A 15,110-nucleotide genomic window follows, 5' to 3' on the forward strand; every position below is an offset into this window, starting at 1 on the left:
CTACTGATTATTTGAGATTCCAGAATAGCTGTTTTTAAGCACCACCAACGCGGTTAGAGGGCAACTCGACTTTATTCTTCGACACACAGGCGCGGGCATGCGGGCATCTTATATAATATCTACGTTTAAAGATTTTGACAATAAACAAGGGTGCTAAAAAAAAAAAAAAAAAAAAAAAAAAAAGAAAACCCGAACGGGAGGATAATTTGAATTACAAAAGCATTAGGTATGAAAAACGTAAATCATAAACGTGCAGAGATGAATTTTTATCGGTATACTGGCGTCAGAGTTCGAAATAAATTATCAGAATATCTATCCGGAATAAGAAAAATAATAAATAAAAATTCAACAACTTTCTATTATCCTGTATGTATTTGGTCCGAAAATTTGTGAAGACTTTGTCTAATCACGATCTAAGTTTGGACGAAGTTTCGTTTTATTGCAGCGGAAAACGTGACTTTAATACTTCGTCGAGGTTGATGAGGTGGAAGGAATGACGAGAAGCTCAAATGACGTAGAGTTTGATAAGAGAACGGTGCCGCGGTATTTTATGCGGTAAGAAGGAGCTCGGAAAAAATTTGGACAGAACTCTTTGGGACTTCCTCGACGTCGTCTGGAATTTTCTTTCATATACGTGGGTTTTTTATAATATTAGTGGAGAAAACTGGGAGGTAGAGCGCTGCCTCCGGGCGTCATTTCCTCCGGGGAGCGGCAAAAACGCCGGCTCGCAAGCTCGACGGCGTGATTTTTCACCTTCAGCCAAGAGACGGGGAGAGAAATACAGAACAGAGTGGAAAAGAGGGATGTCCTCCGTGTGACGTTCCGTAGAACGGGCTCGATTAATTCTGCTTCGCAAGGGCGCCGTTTGCCGGTACGAAATAAAAACTACAGCGGAGGTAAAAGCACAGGTTTTTACAGTCTCGGTAAGAGATGAAAACGTACGTATAGCGCGGTATATGCATATACATAGGTACGTATAAGATGCAGAGCCGGCACTGCAACGAGCCGTAAAAAAGAAATGGCGCAAGAACGTCGGAGAAGGGAACGAAGGTAGAAAACCTCGCCTTTCGCCGCGTGGGCGGTAGATAACAAAAGGGTTGGTCGCGTGAGAGATTTTCCCTAGATTGATAAAGAAACTTCCGGAATTCCCTGGGGACTCTGCATACCGCACTTGCAACTGTAAACCCTTATCTGTTTCATGTATGTACGAATGTACACGCCGAGAAAATGAAAGACAAGACAAGGTGACAAAGTCTAACGGCGAGTAAGAGCCACGATGCGGAGTTGGGTGGGAGCCTTACAGTTTTGGGTGAAAAATGTTGAGCCTTTTGTTCGGCGTCCAGGTCTATTCTGGGCGACCAGCTATGGGCTGCTGCTGGCTGTTCTAAAGGAGCTTGACAAATGTTTGAAGCCCGGAAAAAGGACCGACGTCTCTCCCTTTGGTAGATATAATACCGGCCCCTGAAGGAGGATTCGGACGGATTGCGGTTGGATTACAAAGGTGCTGTTTTGCTCTTCACAATGGCCTCGTTGCCTCGGACGTCTGTGTCTCCTAGATAACTACCTAATTCTGGCCGTGTCCGCAAATCACAAAAGATTCCCCCGAGACCAATACACTATCTAGGATTGGCTCTTTTCATCCTAACAGAGACATACACGTTCCGCAGAATTCGAATTGCGGATCGATCGATCGTTTCTTTTTATGGTTCATTACATGCGTAGAATTCCAGATTTCTACTGAACCGTGTACTTGAGGCAAGTGATAACCTAATCGGTGAAAGACTTAACCAACCGACAGAAGGTTCATCTCCCACTCAGGATTATCTGAATTTCGAATTCCACACACAGGCAGACGGATATTCATACACGTGTATCGAATACTCGTAGCTCTAAGGACGAAATATCGATGAGACTGTCTCTTCTTTTAGGCTAATTCGATGCCGGCGGACCGAATTTTCCCCCGACTTTATGTTATACGAGGTTATTTAATTCCATTCACGTTTCGAGATAACGGTTTCGAGTTGTCGAGTCGATTTTTTATTTTCCCTGACAGTGAAAAACGTCTTTATATACGTGCACGAGTTACAGGTGAAGGAATTATTCGTTATTTCCCAACTGGCTCGGGTAATGATGAACGATTTTATTCGTGGCTCACGACAGAGCGAAGAAATTATGCGCGATCGGAAAGAAGGGAAAAGCTTTCTGACGTAAATTGAGGGGATGGGCGGAATAGACGTTATAACTCGGAAAATATAGCTTCAAGGTAAATGAGAAAAACGTAGAAAACTAACTTGACTCTAACGACTCTTTACACAATTTAACCGAGGATTGTAGTATAAAATAATGCTTTGGATTATATAAATAAATCCATGAAATGGTTAAGCCTGCCATAATAAAGAAATAATTTAGTTTTCGAGTTATATCGTTTTTTCAGAGAACAATTCAGTTTTTTACTGTTTGGCATATTTTATTGAGACGAAAACTGTGACAATGAATCTGAGGCATGGAAAATAATACAGGGAATCGTTGGTAGGCTGTTTCCACAAATTCTGGTCAACGTAGCAACAGTTTATTTTTGAACTTCGGCTCACACTTCTTTGAACACCACAGTTTTGGTACCACAGTTGCGCTTCCTTTCATACAATCGAGTTACACCGTTTTTCCGTAAAATGTGGTTTGTTTAACCCCCAAATATTAAATAAATTTTACTTAAGTTTTTTGACTTTTCAATCACCAAATAATCGAGGCATAACGATTGAGTTGTTTATATCTGCTATAAGTGCAAAGATGATCTGCTAACTTCTCTAACCCATCAGTAGCACGCGATATTGTAAACGCGTAAAGCAAATTGTAATCAGATGGTAAACCCACTAAATTCATTCGAAATCCAGCCGCTTTGTGCCGTGCCTTTTAAATTATATGTATACCTACGGAATATTTTGTGCCTCGTAGTGATAACCGCAATTCAACGGAAACTGAGGTCGATGACCAGACGACCGCAAATTCATTATTTATCATCGTTCGAGAGAACCTTTTTCCCTTTTCTCCGTAACGCCGATCGGTGAAGTTTGTTGAACTTTCGCTTCCCTGGCCTGACGCCGAATGTGTGATGAGTGTTGATCATTCAATACGTCAATAATTTCACACTTATTGATAAAAACGGTTCGATGTGTAATCACTGCCCTTCGGCTTTGCCGGGCGTATCGATTAACGCGCGGGTTGCGAAAATTATCTTCAAGGAAGATAGTTTGTTTCTTACAGGGAAATAATTGAACTTATAATAAACTTAGAAATCTCATTTTATACGTTGCAGAATATACGGTACAATATTTACTCCACACTGATGTGTGTTTTTCTTTTTCTTTGAAATGTACGTTACTGCGAAGTCCGAAGACTTTGATCTAAACGCTGATACCAAACATACCAGCACACTGTACTTGATGGCTCATTCAGATGTGTACATCAGAGATAATCAGATTCGCCTGATTCGCGAATGCGTAGCAAAGATTTTCCCCATCGTGTCGGTTTGCATTTACCTCGAAAAGAAAATGTCGTTGTTGGTCGTTTCACTTATCGGCAACCTTATAATGGTCCGAGAGCCATAAAGATCTCCAACTTTAGATAACTATGATGATTTTTTTCCCGCTCGCAGCCGATAAGGGCCTTGAACGAAAAAAAATGTATATATATATATGCCGTCAAAATTAATCAGAGTCTCCGGGGTGCTCACGCGAAAGCTGAAGGGGTCAGAAGACCCTGAAATGTTTTCACATTCTCGTCAACCCTTAGCCTTCGCTGCTGCAGAATCAACACCTTGACACTGCACGCAGCAGATACGATCGCCAAACGCGAACTTAGCGTGAGCTTTATCTCGAACTTCAGTCGCAGCCTTGCTCTTGTGTGCTTCTATCGGTGTGCGGTATTTCCATGCCCCCTGTGTTTGAGTATCCGAAGAGCCGGGGGCGAACGTCGAAGGCAATTATGGCTCGACGTTTAAGCCCAGCCATCCTGCCTCTCGCCTCTCAGCCTGAGTAGTTCTAGGTTATGCTCCGCAGGCCAGACAAGGTCCCGGCTGACCAAGGCCTGTTATTCCTCGTCGTTAATACGTTGCCAGTTGTAAATGTTGTACCTCGAGAATTGCTGACCTTTTCAATTTACAACATTGATAATGATTCTGCACGGGAAACTTTTATCGCCCGGTTACGTGAGTTGCTTCGTTAGTTGGGGCCTCTTACGCCCTTCTTCCGGATGTGTTTGCGTTATTGCGTATGCTTGTGTTGCATTTTAGTTAGGTATATGAGCGGTAAAGAGATTAGAAAACCTTTGAGCAGCAAAGCGCGCTCGAGTTTGCTTGACTGTGTAATTCTACGTCGTTAATTCGTACACCTGAACGCAGTATAACTCCGCGTAATACAAATGGGGGTTATTATACTGTCCCAGACGAACGTTCATGCCGTTTCAGTTATTGAGAAAGTTCTTTTTTGCACGAGGAACATTCTGATAAGTGGAATCGAATACTCGCAATCAGTCGCGATGCGGAGATAAGATAGTGTCGGACGTAAACAAAGTCATAACTACATTACTGGGCGCTACTTTGGTTCTTAGTTAATATTAGCTATTAATAGTATATTATGCATATACCCATGAGGATCTCTGGTGGTGCGTAGTGGGGGAAGGAAAGAAGTTGATCAACCGAATCGTGACGAGGAGAGTGAGGCAAAGTTGAGTGATCGTCAATCTACTTGGGAGGGTGTGGGGACGAAGGAAATAAATTTCAGTTTTCTCTGCAGTCGCAACGGTAATTCGGTGTAAAGAAATTGGGTCAGAAGAAATGAGATTGGCGAGAATAGATTCGTCGAAAATGACATTTCTCCCACCGGCTGGGCGATAATCAGGCCTCAGAACTTAGCAAGTGATTGGAAATTATACCTACGTATAGACTTGGGATTCGATTTTCATCCTCACGCGCTGGCCTTCCGCATCTGTTATACAAAAATTTACCTCTCCGTCTGCCACCGTCAACTGTCCAAACGTGCAAATATGCGTACACAAAGCGATGCAAATCTCCGGAATACCTTCGTTAACACAACGCTTCCGTCACCCTCCTCATCGCACCTCTTACGATCCCAATTTGCATGGGATATTCAGGTAAGCTCGAGGTCCGTTTGACTGGATTTAATCGGTCGGCTGGCCCGCGACGTGGATACAGACAATGGAGAAACAGATTGCGGGACAACGTGGCGACGAGTCTGGAGTGGCCAATGATGCCTCGGTATTCGCAAACAGAGGTTTGGGGAGGAGACTGGGTAAATCTGTACCTACACTTCACTCGGAGATTGAGGCTCCGAAACGAGGGAGAGCTGGTGGAGTTGGTCAAATCGATACATACACCTACTAGATATTCGAGGCAAACGTGGTCCCCCTGCAGCATTGCCTCTTGTACATTGTATAATGCTGCGGAAATATGCCGAGCGGCGAGCGTCCATTTTGTGCGGTTGGTTTTGTATTATACATGGTGGAAGAAGGCCGAGATGGTGCTTTCGAGGCGGTCTTTCATACATGTCATTTGAATATTTATGGAAGGTTCTACGCCGAGGCGAACTACGAAAACAACGCAAGGCAACGCAGCTGGTGAAATCTGGTCGAGAGCGAGTCGTTTGAAAACCACCCTGTCGACGGTATATGTGCATTTTCCACTTCTTCGTCAAGAATCAAACGTCGAAGTGCTGACCGCAAATTGCACAGAACGCGCGATGACGCACGCTTCTAGTTTTCATCCCAGCTTTCAACCACCGTTCCGTTTGATCACAAGCCCTGGATCTGACGGTGATTGAGACTTGTTTGCGCCGGGAACTCCTCCTAGGGGGAGTTCAAAGCTACTGTCATCGTCAATTGATACCACAGGAAATGGACCGCACAGAATTCGGTCGATGCTTCTGAGATACAGAGGATGAAAAGTATAATTCTGATTGGAGAATTGTACAACTGCGCAAAAAACAACCCGGCGACCTGATCATTGAGGGATGCGTACCGCAGCAAAACCTTCAAATATCCCAACTCCAACAAGTCAAGATTTTCAAGTAGCACGAGGCATGCGTCCGAAGATATAAGGTAGAAAGACGATCCTGATTAGCTGTTGATTTTTCCTTTATGATCGAAGAGTTTTCTGGCCTGTGTTCGACGACGAGAGATCGACGAACCTGAAATTTGCAAATGCAGTACTGACTCACGGTGACATCTGTTGTACGTATAGTTTCACTTTGCGGTTCGGTTTTAAGATTTAATGAAAAATCCTGGCTTTCGACGCGTGTAACAAGCACGAAGTATCCCCTTAACCGTTTAACACGGTTCACCGTGACGCGTTACATGTGCTCCCTTGAGCGAGCTCGGGTGGCGACCGAAGCGAGCCCGGGAACGTCAAAGACGGGTAATTCCCGAGGGAGGATACAGAGATTGCCGGTGAACGGTGATCGCGTTATTCCCGGATAATTTACCGCTCCTTCCGCAAGCCGATGAATCTCTGGCGGCGATAAGGGCGGTTGCGTCGGCCTTTTTGCACAGACTTTCGCGCTCGCGATAAACGGGAAGAAAAAAGCAAAGAAACAAAAAAATAAAAATGACCCGTTCCACGGAAAATTTTCTAAAAACCTCGGGGCGTGAAACGGCAAACATGTGGGATAATTTCTGGTGCTTCAGGGTTAGGGGTTTAAATAATCAGGTAGTAAGCGGAAGTCCGACCTTCGTTTGGGCTGTGCACTGTTGTTATACCTGTAGAGAATCACGGATTACGCAAACAGCCGGAGATAAATTTGACAAACCGTGCATATCCCGCGGCCTGCAGCACACTGCTGCTGCCCCAGCATTATACGCTGTTGGTAGAACGTGTGAAAAGTTTACCCGTGGCTCGCCCTCCTCGCTCACCGCTTTTCCCCTTCCCGGTGTCGCGCCCTCGGGGGATTCACCCTTTTCAAGTATATACCTACGGCGGAGGGACGCTCAAATATTTCCCCCGGTCGGCGGCGTAATCTCGATTTTCGAATCCCGCTCACCGCGGGGAAGGCTGCTGGAGGAAAAACAAAATCCACCGCGGATTCACCCCCGGTCGATGATCGCGTAACGACAGCTGCTGCCAAATTTCCCATCGTACTCACGATTTTATGGTGGAGGTGCTGCAGCTCCCGCTCCGTCACCCGTCGTCTCGAAAGCTCGCGCTGCTCCCGCCTGTACTGGCTGTACTTGTAGAAGAGGTACATCCCTGGCAGAGCGAGGACCACCAAGGGCTTCATGATGCCGGCACGCCCCCCCGTCCCACCGGCTGCCCCCGCCGCCCGGGCTCTCAGATCCTCCGGAGGTTCGTCCGAGTCATCGGGGTGTGCTACGGCACCCTCGGCCGGCACTTCGACGACGGCCCCCTCCGCCGGCATTTCGTCCTTCCCTAAAACACAGGGAGATAGATAGTAATAAAAGAGAGAGAAACAACATACAAGAAGCCTTCGGACAGACGCACTTGACGTTTTCACCCGATGATGAGGGCGGCTGGGACAATGGCCTTTGAAGACTGTCACGCCGCTGTAGGGCTTTTGTTACCGACGGTACGAGGTCGTGTACGTTTAGATAATCAACCATGTTTGATACCATTTTTCGACGGTGAACGTGGCGCGTTCGTTTTTTTTTTTTTTTATTATTGTACTCTTTTTTCAATCTATCGCCAAGCAAACGCTTATGTATGAGATTTACCTCGATGACTTTTGCGAGGTTGTTTGTGCGAGAGGGTTATTTTATAATGATAATATGGTATTATGATTGTCGTGGTTGGGTGTGGCGGGAGCGACACTTGGGGGAATCGGATTTGTTTCAAGTATCTGACGGTCATGCTTTGCCCGTGAATTCAGGAGGGTTCTGTTTGCACAAAGTGTCGAGAGATTCCGGTATACAATGCAGAGCGAGTATCGCCTTAATTTTAATTTTCGTCAACGTATATGATAGGCTCCTCGTGCGAAGGGTGTTGAAATTAGTATTAATAACAAGTGTTTACCCGTAGTAAATTCATTACCTTACCCTTTCTAACTCCGTACCTTTGTTTGTCTTGCATAATTCGAGTGCGAACACGCGACGATCAGCAGTTGATTTGTTATAAAAAAAATTAGATAACTAGAATCCGTGACTTGAGGATGGCATACTACACAAGGATATCTTTGATCTGCGCTTTAAAAATATTTCTGCGCATAATTTTTCCCTCCCAACTTCACGAGATTATATTTTTCGTCCAGGGGAATACTACAAGGGTATAACGAAGAAAGAAACGTAACCAGAAACAGTAACGGCGCACCAGACGTAGTCCTTTCAGCCTATTCTTCGTAGGCCAATGTAGCACCGAACATAGCATTGAAGTATTGTACAATTAATTTCCGTCCAAAGTTATAATTAATTGTACGGTAATGACGTCGCGCGAAGCTTTTATCCGCGGTATCTCGAGTTGCGACGGTTGTTGAAACAGTAATAAGTTGGCAGCCCGGGTTTCATTGTGGAGATGAACAAGGTGTGAATGCGCATTGTTTCCATCAGACAGAGGCATAAATGAGTGAATGAAAATGCAAGTCTCCTATATGTATATAGGTGATGGTTCCGAACAGATACTCAGGTATAGACAGATCTAAGATAATATACGCTTCAGTTAAGGCTGTAATTCTCATTCGATTCCACACCGTTAACGGGCCATCAACCTTTTTACTCAAGAAATAATACCCTCAAATCCCGGAGGACATGTCGAGCGGCGCGTTTCCCATTTTCCGAACGTAATTCCGGGGGCTGTCAATTGTTCGTCTAAATTATATTCCGACCGATTTAGTATCGTTATAGGTGCACTCTCTATCCTACATATGTGGGAATGTGTATAACACATATTAAATATATAGGTGTAATAATGTAATTGCACGGGGCTGATTATTCCCGTCGAGTACCTTGGTTCAAAATTAAACCGTCAGTCCTGGTGGTGGCGACGCGGCGTATAACTCACCGTAAGTCTGGCATTCGGAATATTAGATTCCACCGAAGCTTCAAACCGGCTACAACAATGTCATCCCCTAAAATTTATACCCCTAGTAAACTTCGAGCCACGTAAAAGCGCAAGCCAGGCTGTATAACTTGCTGTCTTCTAATCGCAGCCTCTGCGACCAAATGGACCACCCGCAGGGATCAAAGATCGAAGGTTTTCTTGTTCCGCGAATCTGTGCAAGCTGTGCGGAGAAAGCGCAGCGCACGGCGCGCATTTTCGGCTTAATCCTTTAACCTTACTACTCTGATCAAGTTCCGAGAGCGAATTGGACTACGTTATTCTTATCCGTAGCTGGCTCGTTGTCTCCGCAAAACGGTCGCCCCGTCTGGAATTTATAGGTATACAGAGAGCTACCTTCGTTAATCACCGGCCCGTTCACAAGTCACGTCCGTCCACCCCGTGCCACTTGCAGATCCGCTCATTCCTCAGAGCTTCGTCGTTTCCGCTGAGTAATGCTAATTGCCCTTACCCCCAAACCGCGGACAAACCGTATTCTTATATTCCGGTCTGTGAATTTTTCACAAGGCATGCAGAGTTTCGAAAACCGAAGTGCGAATCTTTGCTCTGTGCAGCCGGTTTTTTTAGTCAAAATTATAACCCGCGGAACAAAGATATTGGTAAACCGGAGCTTTCACTACACGGAGTCTCTCCTGATATAAAAGAGGAGTATTTTATCTCGGGGAAAGAATAATATCCGCAGTATGCGCCATCTTGAGCCGCCTTTACCAACCTGTGTGTGTGGGTGTGTGTAAATATGTAGTATGTCCGCAAGTTTGGAAAAGCGTCTACGTGTTGTGACGATACGTGTATTGTCGAACCGTCGTATATTATACCTACGTGCGGCAGAAGTTGGGATTGTTGATTTAGGGTGTGCTGTACGAATTTCACCCTCCCTGCAAGGAGAGAGTTTTCCCCGTGACGGAGAGACGGTTGTACACTAATGAAGCCAATTCGTCACCCGGAAGACGAAAGCTCGTTTAGCACCGAGGGAAAACGTATCAATCCTACTTCGATGTAGATGCCTATTGATGGGTTTATCTTGAACTTATTTTAGTTTTGTCGCACCGATTGGCCAGCTGCATCGAAGAATGAAAACCGGTCGTGATGTCGAGCGAAACGCTTGAAACGCGTCAAGAGAATCGGTGCAGTATATCTTTGAGTTCGTTCACCACTGTATGTGAGCTGTTTAATTCATGGGTCTACTTGCGATCTATTATTAGACGGCTGCTCCAGAAATACCAAGCCCTGCGGCACAACTCGCGTGTATTGTACGGGAACCCGACTGTATTATATATATTTCTAAGTAATTATGCCCGGTTATATCATGTATATATAATCTCTGATATAACGAGCGCCAAAATTATTACATTTGCCTAACCCAGATTTCTTCCCGACGTGACAATGCAACGAGAACGCTGGGCTCTGTACGCGAGCGGATTTGGAACCCTTTTATTTCAACTACGGCACGATTTGGCGGTATGGGTCAAGGGTCCTTCAGAGAAATTTTATAATCAACTCTGATCAGTCGAGCGAGTGATTGACGAGGCGATAAGCCGTTGATTAACCTGGGGTAATCGGGAAATTGTTCACCCTTTGAAGCATCGGCTTCCGTTGGTGGTAAATTGTATAAATTTCGCAGATAAGACAAACGCACAAATTTGACAAGGCTCGTGAAGTTGTGGGATTGAAGATTTTCGACGATTGTAAATTGTTTGGGAGTAGTGAAAAACGGGCATGTGACTTGCGAAATGAGTTGACAGGCTGTAAGGATATCGAGGTGTCATTTCAGAGGCCTTCGTTATTGCGTGGTGACGGTGGTAACTAAAAGTTGGATGTCGAGGACTGGTTGTACTGGCCAGACTTCGAGGACACCGCAGGATAACATCAGCGAATCGCACTACCGAACGGTGACTATTTTCTATTTATAAGCCCACTCGGACCTGCACGTGTCCTACGTGTTTATACGTACAAAACGCGAGTCTGAATCACGGGTATGGATCGTTTAGGCGCGTAAATGGTTAGCTTCCGATGGTAGTTGATACGAACGGAATACGTTGGGGAAACTTGATACCCGCACGCGGCTTCCGTTTTCCACAGTCACGATGCGGCAAAGTGTCGAAGGCTGCGGTGAGTGGCGGATGCCCGAAAACGAGTCGAGAACACATTTATACCGCATTTGGGATTGATATTAATGTACTTTAAATGTCATAACGGGAAGGTCGCACGATTGATCTTTCACAGATATGCCTTCGTCCGATGGGTGAGTATATTTTAAATAATTCACATCGTGATTCCGCCTCGCCACGCTTCGCGGTTGGATATTTTCAATGCCATTGTTCACCTCGGGGGGGTGAAAAGACTTCACTGATTTCCATGCAGCGTCGGGCTTGCAGACCAGACATCGGTTGTATTCATTATGAGAACCGAACCGAACTTTTGGGAGAAGTAAAGAAACAAATAAAGAAAAAGGCGCGAGTCAAGCGTTCGCGCCAAATTAACGACCCCATTCGGTGAGCGTTTGATCGCTTTTAGAGGTTACGAATAGAGCTTTGATATCGAGAATCTCGGTCGTCTGTACGATGAAGGGAGAGGTTGCCAGGGTCGCATGTAAACTCGGACAACAATAGGTGGTGACCAGAGGTCAGTCAGGGGGTGGGGGGTTGAAACACCGAACTTACTTCTTCACTTCACTTTCTACAAGTTGTCAGACAAGAGGACGTGCACGTTGGTGTCGAAAGCTCGTCGGGGGCGAAGAACAGGAAGAAGTAGAAGAAGAAGAAGAAGAAGAAGCAGGAGCTGACCGTCGGCAGGACATTTTACATTGTAGCGAAACGTCACTGGGACCGAGCTTTCGAATGTCCGCATCGGGGGCCGCCTCTTTCAGGGTAGCAAAGCTAGCACTGCTGCACACCGCACGAGCTTCGTGTGGATATTTTACTGCAGTCGCGTAATACGCGGTTAACTTGTGCCGGCGTGGTGGCCGGGCTGCCACTGAGGGGCCGACGTACGCGGGAGGAGGATGAGTGCGGAGGGACGTGGGGGCGGCGGAAGGATCGATAAAGGGAGTGAGACCGATGTAGCATTCGGCTAGGGGTAGGGAGGAAAGGGGCGGCGCAGGAGCAGTGCGGAAGAGGGACCAAAACCGAGGCGCCAAGACGAGAACCTCGCCGAGGACGAGGAGAAGAACGTCGAGACCGAGCGTTATTCTACCTTGTAGGTACCTCGTACGCGGCTCTCTTGACTCCGACGGCGAGTGTCCGTCGCCACTTCGCGTCGCACTGTCGTCGTACTTGTAACGCTTTCTCCTCTCACACCACCTTTCATAACATCCTCTATCCACGATCTTTTCTTCGCAGGACAGACGCGTCGTTCGTCGGTGACGGACGATCTTATTCCCTACTTCTTATACAACGTACACACGATGTATCCTATATGTACACTACCCGAAAGATCGCTTGCACACTCTGCGGAGAGGTCACCTTGATTTTGTTTAAGCATCTTTTTTTTTGTCGCTGCAATGGAGGGATGCGTGGAATCAATTGGACAGAAATATGCTACGGCAGAACTGTCTGGATTTCTTTTTTTTATTTTTCCTTTCTTTCTTACCGAGGACCATATATCACGTGTATTTACCATAAACGGATTAGCGTTTTTATGTTTCAATTACTATGCTTTTTACAATTATTAGAGAAACACTCGTAGTTACATACGCTACGCTGACACCGAAGGTATTCAATCTCATGCTAAACTTTCGACACAATTTTTTTTTACTATGGTTTGTAAATACCCTAGAGTATGCGTAGGTGAATGTTGTTGGTCTAAAGCTCTGTTACGAAAGTTCTCCGGCTATTTCACGCTCCTTTCCGACGGCGAAGGGGAACTGTTTTATGGAGATCACTTTTATTTTTTTTTATACTACACTGCAGTATTACGGTAACGGCAAGGATGAAACGAGAAGTTATATTTACGACGTGACTTCATTTATAAAACCCCTTCTATCTCGACCCATATATGTTGGATTGGTTTTTAACAGCTATTTCGAGATATCAGATCTGAATGGCGAAAATTCAAAGAGTTAGCGGTAATGGCTGTGCGATTTTTTGAAACCCAATAACTTATCGTCTCAGAATCGGTTTCCAGGTACCTTTTCCCGTCAATCGGGACCTGAGGCACTCAAAAATCAAAACCGGAACATCCTTGGAAAAACCACTGAGCATATGTGACAAGAACCATTGATCGCAGCAACCTTTAAAGCGAAAATGACATTGATGACGCAATTTATTCTAGCGCTTTTTAAAATCGGTCAGAGTGTTGAAAGTTTATATGATATTTATCAAATACAAAGGCAAACAAATTTTGTACAGTTTAAACACAGAATTGATTCATGGCTTTCGAGATCAAGGGTCTGATCAATCACGAAGGTCGCGCGTTGCCTTCCATTTTAGAGAAGTTCAAGTATATTGTAACGCGATTGGAGGTCTTCACCTTGAAACAGATTGTCAAGATAATGGCCTACGAATTCAACACCAATTCCTCAACCTGCGCTAATGAACTAAAATTTGAAGCCAAGACGGATCGTTTTATCGGGCTTTAAGAGTGAGTATGAAGCGAGGTATAGGAAACGCATTGGACTTTGTAAACGATTGTACGAGAGAAGAAATACCTGTGGAACTCGATCGAATGGACCCAAACTCGGAGAAATGGTAAGCAGGTCTGGAAGCCCGTCTAATATCTGTTGCGAAGCCAAACCGAGCGTAACTTGATCGTCTAAAACTAACGAACCCACCCCCGACTTATCAGAGCGTGTTCGAAAATGAGTGGTGCTTTTAAAGGTCAATTTAGAGCACCTGACAAGTCACAAAAATTTACTAACCGGCGGAAGGTGTCGTCAGTCAATTTTCCTCTTTGCTTTAATCCTCTTGATGTTCTTGTTCACGAACTTAGCCTTCGAGCATCCTCGCGATATCGAATGAACAGTGCCCTGGGGATACGCGTGTCATAAACCACCACGAGAAAGCCTCCGCGATACGGGTAGTATCGGGTTTCAACCACCGTTGTTACGAGGGATGCTGTTCCGAAAAAAAACTCACGGGTTTTCGTTAACGGAGAACGCGAACGTGAAGTATATTTATCGGAAAATCAGGCTCCCACGCTCAGTGGGCGGGTTGAAAATTCAAACGGCTTAAGAAGTCGTTGAGAAGTTCGTAAAAAGCTTTTTCCAAATACCTCGCCGTATCGTAATAAACAGCAGCGCGGAAATTTTGCTACGTAATATCGAAGACTGAGAGGGGTTGGGTACCCTTCTAATCTGCGAGCTTCAATACTGACCTTTAAGCCTTGTCGCCGAAGAGTGAAAGTACAAGTGTAAGGGCAAGTATGTACCTACTTTGAAAGCGGAAGTTTACATCGAGGTTGGCAAATATTAAAGGATCCCGGAGTCGTCGAAAGCTCGGGTGGAGAGCTCTCCTCCTTGAGATAAACAATAATACCTATAATAGAAAAGCGCGATCGCGGCAAAATACAGCGATTGGAGTTGGCGGCGAATCCAGGGAGCTGAAGTAGCGGGCTGACGAAAGCTCCGGCCTGTCGGATACCGGAAAATCGGTAATAACGGAACAGACGGAGTGCTAATTGGTACAAGCCTCGCGATTTCGCCGAAATTTTCCGCGGCTTGCACGATGTTCGGAGATTTCGATCTACCGTAAAATCGTTACTGCTCGGTATCAACGAATGCGTTCGGTGGTCGTTTTATCTTTCGCAGCTCAGCTCATGCCATACGCTACTCACTCATAACTTAATAACGGGTTGCGATGTTCGCGTGTCAACTTTTACATAGAGGCGAGAGTCACACGGTCTTGTTAAATTTCTAACAAGAGCAATTCTCAAGTGTCGTTGCAAAGTGTAATGTCGATGTTTGTACATTTATCTCGCGCTTTCCTAAGCAACGAAAAAACGGTCGGCGAGCTACGAGGCTGATTAGTATCGATTGAGCTACTTCTCTTATCTAACTATACGATGTACAATTCTGCTCACAATATTGTGCACCGTCTAGCGT

The 15,110-nt window shown here is 45.4% G+C and overlaps 1 protein-coding gene across 2 annotated transcripts in view; it reads right to left on the minus strand.

Annotated features, from left to right (window-relative positions):
* The window catches only part of LOC124219867 (chromatin assembly factor 1 subunit A-B), a 40,343-nt gene extending 28,309 nt beyond the window's left edge, over positions 1 to 12,034 (minus strand). For both annotated transcript variants that reach the window (XM_069133942.1, XM_046628115.2), the window contains exons 1-2: positions 11,734 to 12,034; positions 7,152 to 7,435 (exon numbers count right to left, since the gene is read on the minus strand). In XM_069133942.1, coding sequence (XP_068990043.1) covers positions 7,152 to 7,424 — 273 coding nt within the window. In that variant the 5' untranslated portion in view covers positions 7,425 to 7,435; positions 11,734 to 12,034. The remainder of the gene's footprint in view (positions 1 to 7,151; positions 7,436 to 11,733) is intronic.
* Positions 12,035 to 15,110: the final 3,076 nt, after the last annotated feature.

This window comes from Neodiprion pinetum, chromosome 1, assembly GCF_021155775.2.
Source record: "Neodiprion pinetum isolate iyNeoPine1 chromosome 1, iyNeoPine1.2, whole genome shotgun sequence".
Taxonomy (NCBI): Eukaryota; Metazoa; Arthropoda; class Insecta; order Hymenoptera; family Diprionidae; genus Neodiprion; species Neodiprion pinetum.